At 37.1% G+C, this 15378-nt stretch overlaps 1 protein-coding gene across 1 annotated transcript in view; it reads right to left on the bottom strand.

Moving 5' to 3' along the window:
- rnf34b (ring finger protein 34b) overlaps positions 1–15017 on the bottom strand; it is a 46001-nt gene extending 30984 nt beyond the window's left edge. The window contains exon 1 of the mRNA XM_039664359.2: positions 14875–15017. Within this exon, the coding sequence (XP_039520293.2) occupies positions 14875–14880 (6 nt within the window). The 5' untranslated portion in view covers positions 14881–15017. The remainder of the gene's footprint in view (positions 1–14874) is intronic.
- Positions 15018–15378: the final 361 nt, after the last annotated feature.

Here is a 15378-nt window from a genome sequence, read left to right as displayed (position 1 = left end):
GGCTACCTGCCCAGGGACTACATGTGGAAATTAGCTCCAGAGCTAAAACCCTGTACTGTGCATCTCTCCCTTTCAGGTTAATGTTTATTTGTATTTTAATGTTTATTGTACTGTCCCTTTTTTATCTAAATAAGAAAAATAGAAAATAAATCACAAGGTCAAAATAAATTTAAAAATAGGAACATATGCACAAATAAATTGTTCACTATAAGATCAATAACATGGATTTAGAAAATAGGAAATTTTCATTTCATGGCGACTACACTAGTCTAAGCTGGTCTTAGTTTGTCTCAGTTCAGGTTAAGAGACTAAGCAGTTTAAGAAGTAAACAATGAGTCTGCACACCAGAAAATGCTCCTACGCAATAAAATTTTAATAGTTGCTCACCATGTGTAACGTTTCGGGCCCTGTCTGCCCAACACCCAGTTTTATTGTTTGGATGTGTGTGCTGCACCTTTTGAACACTAAGCAGTTTAAACCAGCAATCTCTCCAAAGTTGAAGTTGTTTCGGCTCTACGCGACTGTGGATGAATGTAGTTATCCTAATGTTCATAAACCATTCACTACTATAGGCTTAAGTTAAGAGATATAACCAGTTTAGATTTAAAGGATTTCAAGCTGGGGCGTGTTTCCCAAACCCAACTATGGTCGCAAGTTCTGTTGTTACCAATAGACAGTAGCGGAGTGGCAATCGGGAGAGTCGGGAGTTTTCCCGGTGGGCCGGTAGTGTTTCGAGGCCGCGAGGGCCGGCCCGGTCTGATAAAATATATTTATTGGAAGTTCGCCATGGCCCAAGCTAAGGGAAGAAAACTTTTTTTTTTTTTTTTTTTTTACATTTTCTATAACGGAGCATATATTTGCACTAAGTGCCTGTCTTTACAGCAAAACGACACCCGTCTTGAAACAGCCTCAGTGGCGTAGGTCGTAGGGCGTGAAGTACTTGAAAGCAGCTGTTTTATGCGCTGAACGCGAGTTCGAATCCGCCTTGCCGAATTCTCTCTTCTCCCTTTTCCCAACACAGATATGTAAAGATGTAAAATGTAAAACCTAACATTAAGGTCTCTAGCGTTATATTTTGCCAACGAACTAAAATTGAAACCATGAATATATAGGGCGTTGCGCCATTATAATAACTGACATTAGAATAGCATCCAGTTTGTGCTGCGTGATTACTTTGCTCACGCGATCATCATGGTCAGGCTGCTGGTGTTTTCTCCTAAATAAAAGCTCAAGGGTTTATTTCTTGCAAGTGAAGAAATTAGGACAAAAGTATTTTAATTTTCCTATATTAGTGTAATGTAGGTTAAAATATACTTTTGAAATACTCATTTTCATTTACATAGTACATTTATAGGCTATAAATGGATTTTACAGTACGTCATAGGAATAATTATAAATCATTATTACATTATTTTTTTATAATAATAATTGTTTGGCATCCTAAAACACCATTGATAATATAATGCAGACTGAGACTCTCATAACTAAAAAGATGTTTGAGCCCTGTTTATTGTCCTGGTACAAATTAACGTTTTTTCTTTGTTCAACGAGCAGTTTATGGGTTGAAGCTCTTAGTTTCGATCTCTCAGAGAGCACGAGATTGATGCATTATAACCCTAAAATGTCCAAAATTTTCTTGCGGGGGAGCATGCCCCCGAACCCCCCTAGAGGCACAGAGTCCTCCCAGCATAGTTTTAGAAAGTACTATGGGAAAGAATGACCATTTATGAACTTTACTCCAGCATACTAGTACAACAAAGTTCCTTTTAAATCAGTAAAACTGTAAATGCTATCGGCTATTAAAATCGTGCTGGCGATGAGGGCCGGTGGTCTACGAAATTTCCCGGTAGATTTTTTGGTCCCACTCCGCCCCTGCCAATAGAGTTCAATGGAACTTGCATCCATAGTTGGCTAACGATGCTTTTAGGAAACACACCCCTGACTATCAGAAGACATTTCTGTAGTTGTACCCATTACACGGTACTTCCTTAAAAATAAATTCCAGCACAGCGCTACAAGAACAATAATGAAATGACCAGGGCTCCAGCAGTGGTTGAACTGGTGCTACCAACTTTCTCAGTTGGTCGCACCAGCATTTGATTTGGTCGCACTTTTATTTATTTTTTGCTACATGCCATGGTATTAATCAATGCATGCTGATGAATAGTGGTTTTAATGGGCCAAAGCTTGCAAAGGCTTTCTGGGTTGCAGAATAGACCTTTCTGGGTCTGTCTGTCTGTCTGTCTATCTATCTATTATCATCATTCAATCAGCACCATCTTTCTATCTTTTAATTAAGATAGATACATTAAGAGTATTATAATACGCTATTACAGATTTTTCATTATCAAAGTTTATAGTTGTAACAAAAATCAGGAATCTCACACTCCTTACCTTCTGCATTTGATAATAATTTCCTTTTCCTCAGTCGAGCGATTACTCTCATCTAACCGCTGAAAAGACGTAGGAAGGGGCACGCGGTTTCATGAGACATTTTCATTTTTATATGCCTTAATTTGTGAATTCGTAATTGGCACGTTCCACCATCAGTGTGCAATGCGCGTGACGTCTACGTTCGTCAATAAATAAACTGCACGTGTCTTGCGGAAGAACACTGTAGCCGGAGCTACTTCTCTCCATTAATGTCTATGGCGAGTCACACAGGCACTGGGCAACTCCGCATCCGAGTCGACCTCGAAAAAATAGTCGGAATACAAACACTTATTATAGGCGTACCGTCGTGATTCAGGATAAGTCAAAAACACGGTTTGGAAAATGGATTTGTGATGTAGCCTACTCGTTGGAAGGCTACATCAGTCTGTAACTTATGTTTGAACAACGGCGTTCTGTTGCGCGAGCGTCCACTCGCACATATGCGACAACATAAAATTTTAACTCGCACATTCTCAAAAAATGGTCGCAGTCTGGAACCCTGGAAATGACCCTTCACAATAGATAATGCTTTATAATGAACTTTGTTAGAGAGCTACATGTGGCAATTTATCTTTCAATAAAATACCTTACTCAACTGATGAGTAATAAAAAAAAATGTCAACAATTTCAAATCCCCCAGTTTTCGCCATCTCCGAAAAGCCAAGTTAATGTTGATTCTTGTTTTATTACGAGTTCTGTCGCATTCTCATTTTGCCAACTGACTCTGATGCCGTTTAAGTTGTTATTTTGCTGTTTAAAATGTGTGATTCCCCAGAGGTTCAAGATTTAGCTGCTCCGTGACAAGCTTTCTTGCTCATTGTGACAGCTAAATTGTATTAAGAGATTTGAAGAGGCACAGCGAGTGACGCATTTACGCATTTTCCCATTAAAACCATCCTGACAGGTCTAAAACACGATTACAACGGGTTTACAATAGCGAACCAGGGTAAGACAAAAATACGATTTGGAAGACGTTTTAATTGCATGTTGACTCATTTAAATTTTGTTAATTTTAAACAAAAAAGAAGTTACATAGTGCACTTAAAAAAACTCAGAGAAGTTTCGTAAAGTCTGCCAATCAGATCTGTGCTTCCTCAGTGAATGGACAGTAAAGCATTAGTATTTGAAATGAAAATAAAATCCTTGTACAGGAAACAACATCCATTGTTTCTTCGATCAATGCACAACTATCATGAAACACATGGCTAACCGGCAGCTTTCATCAGCGCCTGTAATCCAACATGGCATGATGTCTTGTCTCAGAATAACACTTCAGGAGGGTGGGGTAGGGTGGGGGTGGGGGAGAATCGATAAGCTGAAATGAGCATACATGCATCCTATGGTGCAGAGAGAGCGATGGGTTGTTCTGTGTTTGACGTCTCAGTGTTGGCTGAGCGGCTGAAATCTGTTGTTGCTCAGTGCAGAGCAGGTTAAGCCAGGCGGAGCTCTCCGTTTGTTGTTTAAACACTTACATAAATGCAGGCCAACACTGCTGTGTGTAGTGTTTTTTATGTATGTATGAGCACACAACAATTAGATAATAGTGATTCTTTCTCTTATAAAGAAATACAACAGTGCACAAAATAATACAATTCATTTGAAAAAATTACAATTAACTTACCTAACAATTTAATTTAAATTTTTAAATAAATACATAATATATAGAAACAAATTGAGTACAGACATTACAGCAAAAGGGCAGGTTGATTTTGCAACATTAACACTAATTGTGTATGCTGATAATGTAATTTGTATTGAAAATACTGCATTAAATTAGAAAAACTAAATAAAAAGTGCTCAGACTCGTGGACCCGGCAATATACATAAATGCACTACCATTCAAAAGTTTGATCAGTCAGTAAGATTTTTTTATGTTTTTGAAAGAAATCTCTTATGCTCACAAAGACTGTATTTGTTTGACCAAAAATACATTGAAAACAGTAATATTATGAAATATTATTACAATTTAAAATGAATAATGACTTTTTAAGCATCATTACTCCAGTCATAGGTGTGACATGATCCTTCAGAAATTACTCTATTTAGTTTTGCTGCTCTAGAAATTATTTTCAATGTTGAAAACAGTTGTGCTGCTAAAATATTTTTCTCAGGATTCTTATGATAAACAGTTCAATCCAAAAGAAAAAATCAGCATTTAGAAATCAGCTTTTGTAACATTATAATAAATGTCTTTACCGTCACTTTTGATCAATGTAATGAGTCTTTGCAGAATAAAAGTATTAATATTTTTTAAAAAATACAGTCTGAACCCAAACTTTTGAATGGCGCTGAAAAAAAAATACCCCAGTTATAACGTTTCTGCAAAACTGTTGGTATTAACTTGGTATTAGCCATAACTACAGTAATTATAATAAATAATAATAATATAATAATAAAGACATTTTTTTTTTTATTTAATAAGTGTAAGCCCGTTCAAAAAGCACAACCATTTATACTTCAGTCTGTCTGGCAGGTTACAAATACTTCCTGTTTATCATATTATAAAGGATGTTGGCTGTTTATGAAGTGCACCCTGGGTTTGAGTGGAGTCCCTCTGGCAGTTCCTCAGTATTAGAACAGTATGGCAGTAAGCGTGATCTCCGTGTTGCGTAACGTAAGGTCAGGGCATGAAGCCGCTGCTCGTGCTTCAGTCTGGCAGAGAGCCTGTGGCTTCTGTCACTTCAATTAGTGCCCCGTGAGCTCAGCAAGGCAGCCACGTCTATCACAAAACCACTGAGAAAAGAACACGGCAGCTCCTTGCATTTTTTTTGTGTATATTTGCATTTGTTATTTAAAAATTGCAGCACTTTTTATGAAGCCTGAATATAGAATACGAAGTAATGCATGATTTTTAAACTTGCAAAGACTTCAGATGAAACCAACTTTGGATCTACATTTAAAACTGTCAAATATTATCCTATTGAAATTATTATCATCAAAGTGCTATACAAATGAACTTGAATCAAATTGAGTATTACAAGTAATGCAAGTTACGTAATAGGATTACTTTTTTAAGTAACTAGTAAAGTAACGGATTACTTTTAAATTTACAACAAAGTATCGGAGTTACCTTGTAACGCACTTTGTAATGCAAGTTACATTTATTGACCGACAGCTCTTCTGTCTCCATTTTGACAGAAATCACAGTAAGTGCAGAGGCGCTGTGAGAACATGATGTTTATTGCAGTTCTAGACTAAATGTGAGTACGCATTTATTTATAATGGCAAAGCTGTGTGTGTGTTTGTAAACCTCACTCCCCTGATCTCAAGAGGCGCTCTAGCGACTATGGTCATGCGTCCTTATGAGCGCACCCACCTCCCATGCCAGAGACCCCAGTTTGAACCGTATACATTTAGTTCTTCTATTCTTCTGTGATCCAGAGTGGCTGGAAAGGTTATTTTGAGCAGCGCCCTCTACTGTACATGAGTGAATTTGTATTAGCCTGATGTGTGTTTATTTCACTTTTAGGTTAAAAGGTCCTTTACATTTACTTTTTTATTATTTAAAAACAAAACAAGCCAACCCAACCCAGGTCAGAAAAAGTAATGCAAAAGTAACACAACCCATTACTTTATATTCAACAATATTGTTGATTTGACTGCACACTACTGGATGAGAACTGAACTGAGCTGGACGATGACATCAAATCTGCAGAACTGCTTTAAAGATGAAATGAACTCTTAAAAATTGATGATCTTTACAATGAAACTGAATCAACACTGAACTTACTTCAGCTGAACAATGGCATTATTTTCTATTAGAGCTGGCAAAATGAACTCTGTTTGCATCATTGAATCATTTTCCTGTTATCACTGTAAAGCACTATATAAATAAAGGTGACTTGACTTTCCATAAAAAGTAAAAAAAAAAAATTAGTTACCTTTTTAATGCAATATTGTAATGCATTACTTTTAAAAGTAACTTTTCCCACAACAATACACTGATTTCACGCCGATGCCATTTTTAAATCGAAAGCGAGTCTCCGGTGGGAAGAATCCCAGAAGTACAGATAGACAACAATGTCTTGGACTACCAACCTGAAGCTGCTGCCGCAATTTAAACTATTAGATGTTAGTATCCAATATAGGATATGTATATGTAAGCAATAAGATACGAGAGGCCGTGCATCGTGAATAAGTAACGGCTAAAGGGCGTTGTTAGGCACGACGCAAAGCGGAGTGCCTGCAACCCCTTCAGCTGTTACTTATTCACGATACAGCACTTGCCTCGAGTACCTTATTGCTTTTATAAAACGGTTGCCACACAATGTTAAATTAAAAAACAATGTAATAGTTCAACTTTCTTGAAGTAAAATCACTAAAGCCTTCCTTCCGCTAGAAAAAATAGTCCATGAGCGTGAACAGCAACAACGTTCCATCTGTAAAATGCATGAAAGCTCAAATAAAAACAACATAGAACCGCAGTGTTGCGCAGCGATCAATAGAACCGTTGGGTGAAGCGGTCATAGCCGTGTTTTATCGTGAATAAAGCACAGCTCTTGAATCAGAATCAAGGATTCGAACTAACCGTTTTATAAAGTTCGTTATAGTCCTGCTAATATACAGTATGTTAAAAAAATGTATTTATACATTTATAAATTTCACTGTATATAGTCTAAACTATGAAAGAAATGTATGTACATTTTTAGAATAACAAATTTCTACAGTAAATACAACAATACGCCATCCATCGCATTAGCGACTCTCTTATGATTAAAGGCGACACTTCCAGTTTTCTTCCCATCGGAGCCATTTCAAAATGACGGCTGCGTGAAATCAGCGTATAGTGTGCTTCAAGAATATCTTAAAGGGCACCTATTATGGCCCTTTTTACAAGATGTAAAATTGGTCTCGGGTGTCCCCAGAATGTATTTGTGAAGTTTCAGCACAAAATAGTTAATTTATTATAACCATTCCAAAATGTAATTTTTAAAGGAGTAGTTCACTTTTGAAAAAACTTTTGCTGATAATTTACTCACCCCCATGTCATCTAAGATGTCCATGTCTTTCTTTCCTCAGTCGAAAAGAAATTAAGGTTTTTGATGAAAACATTCCAGGATTTTTCTCCTTATAATGGACTTCCATGGGAACCAGGTCCAACCGAGGTCCAAACGACAGTTAATAACAGTTTCAGATGCAGCTTCAAATGTTTTTAAACGACACCAGACGATGAATAAGGGTCTTATCATGCGAAACGATCGGTTATTTCAAAACTTATTCCAAAAATGTAACTTTTCAAAGGACAAATGCTAGCCTTGCTCTATTCTGTGAGGCGCGTTTGTAATGTCACGTAATACGCAATTACGTTCAAAAGGTCACGGGCGACGTAGCCAGAAGTACAGAGTCAGAGAACAAACGAGGTGTTTACAAGTTGAACGCATAGGTTGAACGTGAAAACTAACTCAAACGCCGTTTACAAAAAAGGAATTAAAAGGTAAAACAACGATGTCGGACGATTTTGATTCTGTACTTCTGGCTACGTCGCCCGTGACCTTTTGAACGTAATTACGTATTACGTGACGTTGCAAACGTGCCTCACAGTATATTACAAGGCTAGCATTTGTCCTTAGAAAAGTTACATTTTTGGAATAAGCTTTGAAATCGTTTCGCATGATAAGACCCTTTTTCATCGTCTGGTGTCGTTTAAAAACATTTGAAGCTGCATCTGAAACTGTTATTAAGTTAACTGTCGTTTGGACCTCGGTTGGACCTGGTTCCCATGGAAGTCCATTATAAGGAGAAAAATCCTGGAATGTTTTCATCAAAAACCTAAATTTCTTTTCGACTGAGGAAAGAAAGAAATGGACATCTTGGATGACATGGGTGTGAGTAAATTATCAGCAAAAGTTTTTTCAAAAGTGAACTAATCCTTTAAGGCCCGTTTTAAAAATAGCTGTTTTGGTGTGTACCACCTTAAATGTAAATGACCTGCATATCCCCGCCCTGCTTTTGGATGTGGGCGTAACTTAAATATCTATGGTAATAAACAGTCGGTAGAGCAGAATGGCTGTGAGTGAGAGACACGCTGTTTTCAATGGCATTAACCAGAATGTTTGAACCAGAATCAGACCCAGATAATGAAGAGACTCCGGCAGAAGAAACACAAATGAGAATCATCTCGGAATGGTTATTTGATATGTATATCAAATAACCATCAAATAACCATTCCGAGATGATTCTCATTTGTGTTTCTTCTGCCGGAGTCTCCCTTTGCAATTATGGAAATGCAACACACACACAGACTGTGCAACACAGTCTCATGAAGATGCGTATCTATACCACGAGTGTCATTTCTCGTGGCATTTATACGCCAAAAGTGTTTTTTTCGTGTATATGGTACGCACTAAAAAACCCTGGGTTAGGTTTAGGGGGGAGGGGGGTGGGGAGTTCGTGCGTATTATACGCAAAAAAGTGCGTATCATATGTACGCGAAAATCGCGTGCCAAATACACGCAAAAACTGTTTTTGGCGTATAAATGCCACGAGAAATGACATTCGTGCGTGCCATAGACACGAACTTTCATGAGATCGGGCTGGACTGTGATAACGTTGACGCAATTTTTTTGAAACTACAAACACAAATACCGTGATAACGTTTGCTACGTACAAATGAAATTACATTTATGCGAGGGACCTGTTGCGTCATGTTTACATTACTTGTCATACAGGTGCTTCTGTGGCAAATGTGAGAAGATGACTACAGAACAAGATCTTTATAACGTATTTATAAACGTGTTGTTGTTACACACTATGCAAACAAGGTTTAAATTATATACACAGAAATCCTACGGCGACGACAACAACTTTAGACACGTTTGTTCTTGAATTGGCTGACATCGACTGAAATGACTAACGTTATTTGCTCAAAAATCATAAAATACACTTACTTCTTCTGGAGGTGACGTTTGATCGCGAACAGTAGGCAACGATCCACACTTGAGGATTAACTTTGAAGCAAGACCTGCTTTGAATTGACCCTCGTTCACGAAACAGTCAGTTAGAAATTGATTTGCGCGAACATACGTTAAAAGTAATTTGGAAGTTTAAGTGGTGCCTTTCCTTCGTACATACAATCCATCCATTGCGTTTTCAGTGCCTCTGATGTCAGAAGTAAGTGAAATCTACTATGTACATTAGTAATTTTGTATATGGACATTTAACGGCGTTTACATGCCCACGGAATCACTCCGACATTTAACGGCGTAGACATACACGCATAAACGTGGATAGCTCAAAATGCGTATAAATAACACACCACTTGACTTGTTGAAAGTGTCGTGTATGTTTACACAAAAGTCATGATGTCATGTTGCGTTCTGAGACAGTGCTTATAAGATTTATTGAGATTGTAAAAAAAAAACACTGGGTGGATTTTTATCAATGTGGGTAATCAATAGGGTGGTTCTACTCACACACTTTCAACACACATTTATGTTCAAACTAGACATGTGCCGGTATTCGGTAATGCGATAAATCGCGGTAATGAATATGCACAATATTGTTATCGCGGGCTCTTCAAAATACCGTGAAAAATAATAGATTCGAATTTAGACTTTTAGAGCGCGCATTAGCTGCTTATTTTCCTTCAACCGCTCAAACACTGCGTGCTGCGCAGAACACGCGCGCACTCTGATGTAAACAATCCCCATATAAGCACTGTGTGCATGCAGCAGTGCGCACTAGTCTAATGTAAACAGTCCTCACATGGATCAAGCATGGCGGAATACTCCCGACGATTTATCCCCGCAGGGCTGCCAAACTCTCAGACATTCCGCTTTAGACTCAAGCTTGAGACTTTCAGACAGGACGCGGAATACGCGCGCGACGCGCAGGGTTGTTTTGTTGCTGCGTTGACCTGCATCGACCACGCCGGTGTTAAAGTTCAAAATAGTTCAACTTTTTATTTGTAAAATGGCAAATCGCGTTGTATCTGAAGGGCAACGTTGAACCAAGCGGCCGCAGCGTCGCGCATTCCGCGTCCTGTCTGAAAGGCGCTTAACGCAATTGACACTTTTCACACGCTCTCCCACAGAGAAAAATCACAGGGCAAAGAGGACACTGACACCGACAGACTAGACAGAGCAGGTTACTTTTGATATGAAAGTTGTTATTGATAAATTGAAGTTGATAAATCAGCTCTTCTGATCACAGATCGTTGCTCCTCAGTTCAAGTAAACCGATCAACATGTTACTTTCGTTTTTATTTAAAGATACAGTATAACTTACCGAAAGGTATATTTACTTGTACATAATAACGATCAATCAGTGTTTTCAAACATGGAAAGAGGTCAGTAACACTGCAGGAGAACAGTTGTCACAAAACGTTACATTTACCTCAGGAAAGCCATTTAATGACCAGCACATTAGTTGACTAGAAAAAAATATCAAGGAGTATTTTGCTAAATATTATATTTAATTTCTCTCTGTATGTTTACAGCATTATGTGAGGTTTTTTTTTCTTGAGAAACATTAACAGACTGGGGCCTACCTAATATTTATCCAAATGAGTCAATATTGAATTAAGACTGAAATCAAATCCAAGAATTTAATTAAATAATACAAACAGTAACAAGTCATTGTAACATGTTGTCACTAAACTTTAAACAATTTGGTTTAGTTACCATATGTTTCGAAAATCACAATTACACATTGTGATACAAGTTGAGGTTTTTTTAGAGACCCACAATGCATCTGTTTTTCTTGAGCATTAAAATATAATTTCATTAAAATATCGTGATAATACCGTATACCGCGATAAAAGCTCATCAATTAACCGCAGCATGAAAATTTGATACCGGCACATGCCTAGTTCAAACACCATGTAAAAGTGAATTTTGCATATTAGGTGCCCTTTAATGAATTGTATAAAGGCTTCTAAGTTACAGAAATGAGAAATGACAGAAGAAGTCGAGGTAAAAAGCACCACATCTTTCCAAAGATTGTTTATATAACATGTGTGCACATCTCATTCGTCTGCCTAAAGTGCGTCTAACCCAGCATTGATTCTGCTATAGTTTCTGACAGGTTGAAAGTGTGGAGGTCTCCAGCGATACAGTCTCCATGCTTTTAGAGATCTGATGACCTATTCTCTCACGTCAGACCAAGAGCCTTTGGAGCGCTGTTTCCTTCAAGGAAAACAGAGCGTTACAGTTCCCCTAAGCGGCACAGGGACTCATTTGAAAGCGAATCTTATGGTAAATGCTTATTTTCAATTGTTGACAACACTGGACTCAACAATTGACCATGTACATGCCAACATTATGCTCAAGATATAATACATGCAGAAACTTATAACTGCATTAAGCACTCGGAATAAGATGACTTGACAAGATGTGTTCTACTGAATTGAGCCTGATGTTTCTTAAAAACAATGAATCAGCACTTCTGATTCACAACGGAATAAAGGTAAAGCAAATGACTCGTCTCTCCTCTCACCTGCAGCGCCGGTCTTTGTAAAGCTCAGGAAGAACTACAGAGTAACTTCTGACTAATGAGCATCCACATGAGAGTGCATAATAACTAATTACACAAGCAGATATGTAACTGAGCAGCTTTGAACATGTTGTTGGTTTAAGAAATGTTTCTTGAAGGACAAATTAATATCAAGCCACAATGACTAAAAACATCATAAAACAGATCCATAATACACTAAATATAGTTTAAAAGTATGACTTTAAAAAAATACTTTTTTTAGGTCAACACCTTTGAATTTTAAATATTTTTCATTTTTATTTTAAAGTAATTTTGCTGTGCGTTTTTGTCCGCTTTTTTTATTTTTATATATAGTATATATAAATATTTAACCTAAATTAAAATGAGTAATGTCGTCTTGGCAATAAGCTGAGATAAAAATATGTTTTTTAATGTAATACTTTTTTTATTTTATTTTAATTAACATGTTTATTACATATGTCAAGTAACGGTTTTAGTTTTAGTTGTAGTTAACTATAATAACATGAGGGTGAGTAAATTGTTTGAATGAACTAATACTTTAAAGAAATGTAGGAACCTGGGATCTAACAAGACATCATAGTACAATATTTAGACAATGTTACAAAGACAAATGTTTTTTATTAAATGTAAATTTAGAAAAATCTTCATAATCATCATTAGATTTTTTTTGCTAACTTTATTACAAAATGACTGGCATTTCTAATAATGATCTTGGTGGAGATATGCCATTTCATTTCCACTGCGTTTTAATATAAAACAGATGAAGGTAGATTATCTCCATCTGAAATTTCTCCAGACTTTTGTTTAACTCTTTCTAGAGTCCTAAAAATAATGACTTCAGCTATAGTGTGGACCAGATACCAAATAAAGTAGAATATGAATGAATGAACATATATATATATATATATATATATATATATATATATATATATATAACAATTCACAATTTAAAAAAAAATCCCTCATACTTCCATCATATGTCTGATTTGAAATACTTTCACACTCAAATTAAGCATAAGCAATGCAAAAGAAGAGTGGTTATCCTCAGAAAAGAATGTTTGTCCTTTTGCTTCTCAGGAGATTCTGTGCATAAAAAGTGTCACTCACACACACACACACACACACGTCATTACAGAAACCATAGGGAGAAGACAGGGGTTGCTCTTTTGAATAAGAGGAATTGTTCAGAATTATCTAGCATGTTATTAACCCTCTAATTATATCCACTCACTCTTTGCTTCATGGCTGCTCCCTGAAGAAGTGAGGTCAACACTGAGTTAAAAAAAAAAAACGCCTCACATATTGAATGGAAATTTAGTATTTGAAAGCATTTAGTCATTATGTGCCGAACGGAAGATCCTTGCTGACAAAAAAACTCATCACAATCACCAGATCTTTTCTCCCCTGCAAGTAAATGACATAATATCCGCCCATTCCCACAAAAAAGCCCCCCAAAAAAACAACAACTCCACAATCAGCCTACCAAAGCGTTTTTTACCACATCTCTCATCATAATCAATTATTCTGACATTATATTCATCTTGTCATAACTCAACTGTGATGTTTTAGAAGGGGAATCACTTCTGTTCCACGTGAATCACAACAATCATAATCACATGCACAATCATTTTTATCCCAATCTTCCCTCCATGATACAGTCTATTCTGACATCATAAATATAATCACTATGTCATTTTTCAATTTTGAATTTTAATGAAATGAATTATCTCTGTCTGAGCATATTTTCCCGTTGTAAAAAACTATTGGAATAGTGACTTTTCAGCATATTCCTCTATTCTGACATCATAACCAGTATGTGATGGTTCATTTGTGATGTTTATGTACATTTATACCAGCCTGGCCAAACTTTTTCATCACTATTCTGATGACATTAATTCAAAACTGACATTTAACTCATTACTGTCTGGACTGCTGGTCCAATTATGATCTGCTCAACCAGACATCAAAAACAGAATCAATCACAATAATTTTCATCACAATTCCGATGTCATAATCACTATGCTACAATTAAAAAGTGACAATTTAGCCATGACTGTCTGAACCGCTGATATAATTACAGCTCAGTCAGATATCACAAACAGAATGAATATTTTCATGAGTATTCTGACTCTCTTCTGGGAAATCACTTATATCCTTCCTGACTTTTTGTACATTCATAAGACTAGCAGTCATCACAATCAGATATAGGAGAAACGATACAAATTGCTGAACATGATTGTTTTCACACTATTATTATTCGTATCACTAATCTGACGTCAAAATCACAACACTACAATTAAATTGCCCCTCATGACTGTCTGAACTGCCAGCAGATTTATACCAGTAGCAATCATCACAATAAAAATTGTAATCATTTTCATCACCATTCTGACGTCATAATTACAAAACACGTAGGCTAATTAAATAGTGACGTTTCTGTAGGAAGGAACCACTTCGGTCCCGCTTTTATCGCAAGCGCAATACTTGTATCGCTATTCTGACGTCATAATCACTATGATATAATTTAATTGTGACGTTTTAGTAGGGGAAATCACTTCTGTCCCTCATGACTGTCTGAGCTGCTTGTCCATTCATATCAGCTCATCCAGTAACTGCTGGCAAAGACTATCTCCAATCTCATTAGAGAAGTGCTGCGATAAACTGGGCTATGGTGATCACTGCTTGTACACTCTGTTCCACTGGACAAATCAAGCTGCACCTGTCCTGAAATCTACAGATATCTCGTGCTAAACGACAACCCAAGTAAACACTCGATGCACGAGCGCACAAAATAAGGAAGAACACACGCATTTGCTATTTGCAATAGAGTCATTTGATGCATCCAACTGATGCAACTCTTACGAAGTCCGACTGTTGACATAACGAACGTCAACAGCCTACGGAAATAAATGATTCCGTTGTTTCCACGCAGATGACAAATCTCGTCATTATCAATGAAACATCTGACATTTATGTGTTTTTACATACCTTCATTGCAACTCCCGTCCGTGAAAACTGTCGAATTCTGAAGTGATTTGCATTGCAAGGACACTCAGGAACACTCCATTACGTCTTCTCTTTCTAGCATCCTTGTATATGTGTAGAAAAGAGGATAACGTAATGGCAAAGCGCGGATCCGCCAATCCCGAAATAGCAAGGCGCGCTGGTATGTATAGCAGCCAATCGGCGTTGAGTTTGCCGGCGAGTAGGCGTGTCTTAGAGCCACGCATGTGTGCAGACATCACAGTTTGATGCAGCGACACTGGAGTGTGAGTGTGACCCTTTAACGGTTTTCTCTACAGACCTTGTTTGGAAGCAGATGTGTAAAACGCTGATAATTATGTCCAGCTCTGATTGGCTCATTTCCCTAGCCGTGCTAATTAAATCCCCACTCTCAGTTTCATTAACAAGGAAACTGACTTAATGTGAGAATTATTCAGTGACTTTCAACAAAAGGGAAATCACAATCTGTTGAGACATCAGTTATAATCT

Source organism: Pimephales promelas, chromosome 23 (genome assembly GCF_988280905.1).
Source record: "Pimephales promelas chromosome 23, fPimPro1.hap1.1, whole genome shotgun sequence".
NCBI classification, from domain to species: domain Eukaryota; kingdom Metazoa; phylum Chordata; class Actinopteri; order Cypriniformes; family Leuciscidae; genus Pimephales; species Pimephales promelas.
The sequence above is the reverse complement of the archived record's forward strand: the minus strand, read 5'-3'. Positions and strand labels throughout refer to the sequence as shown.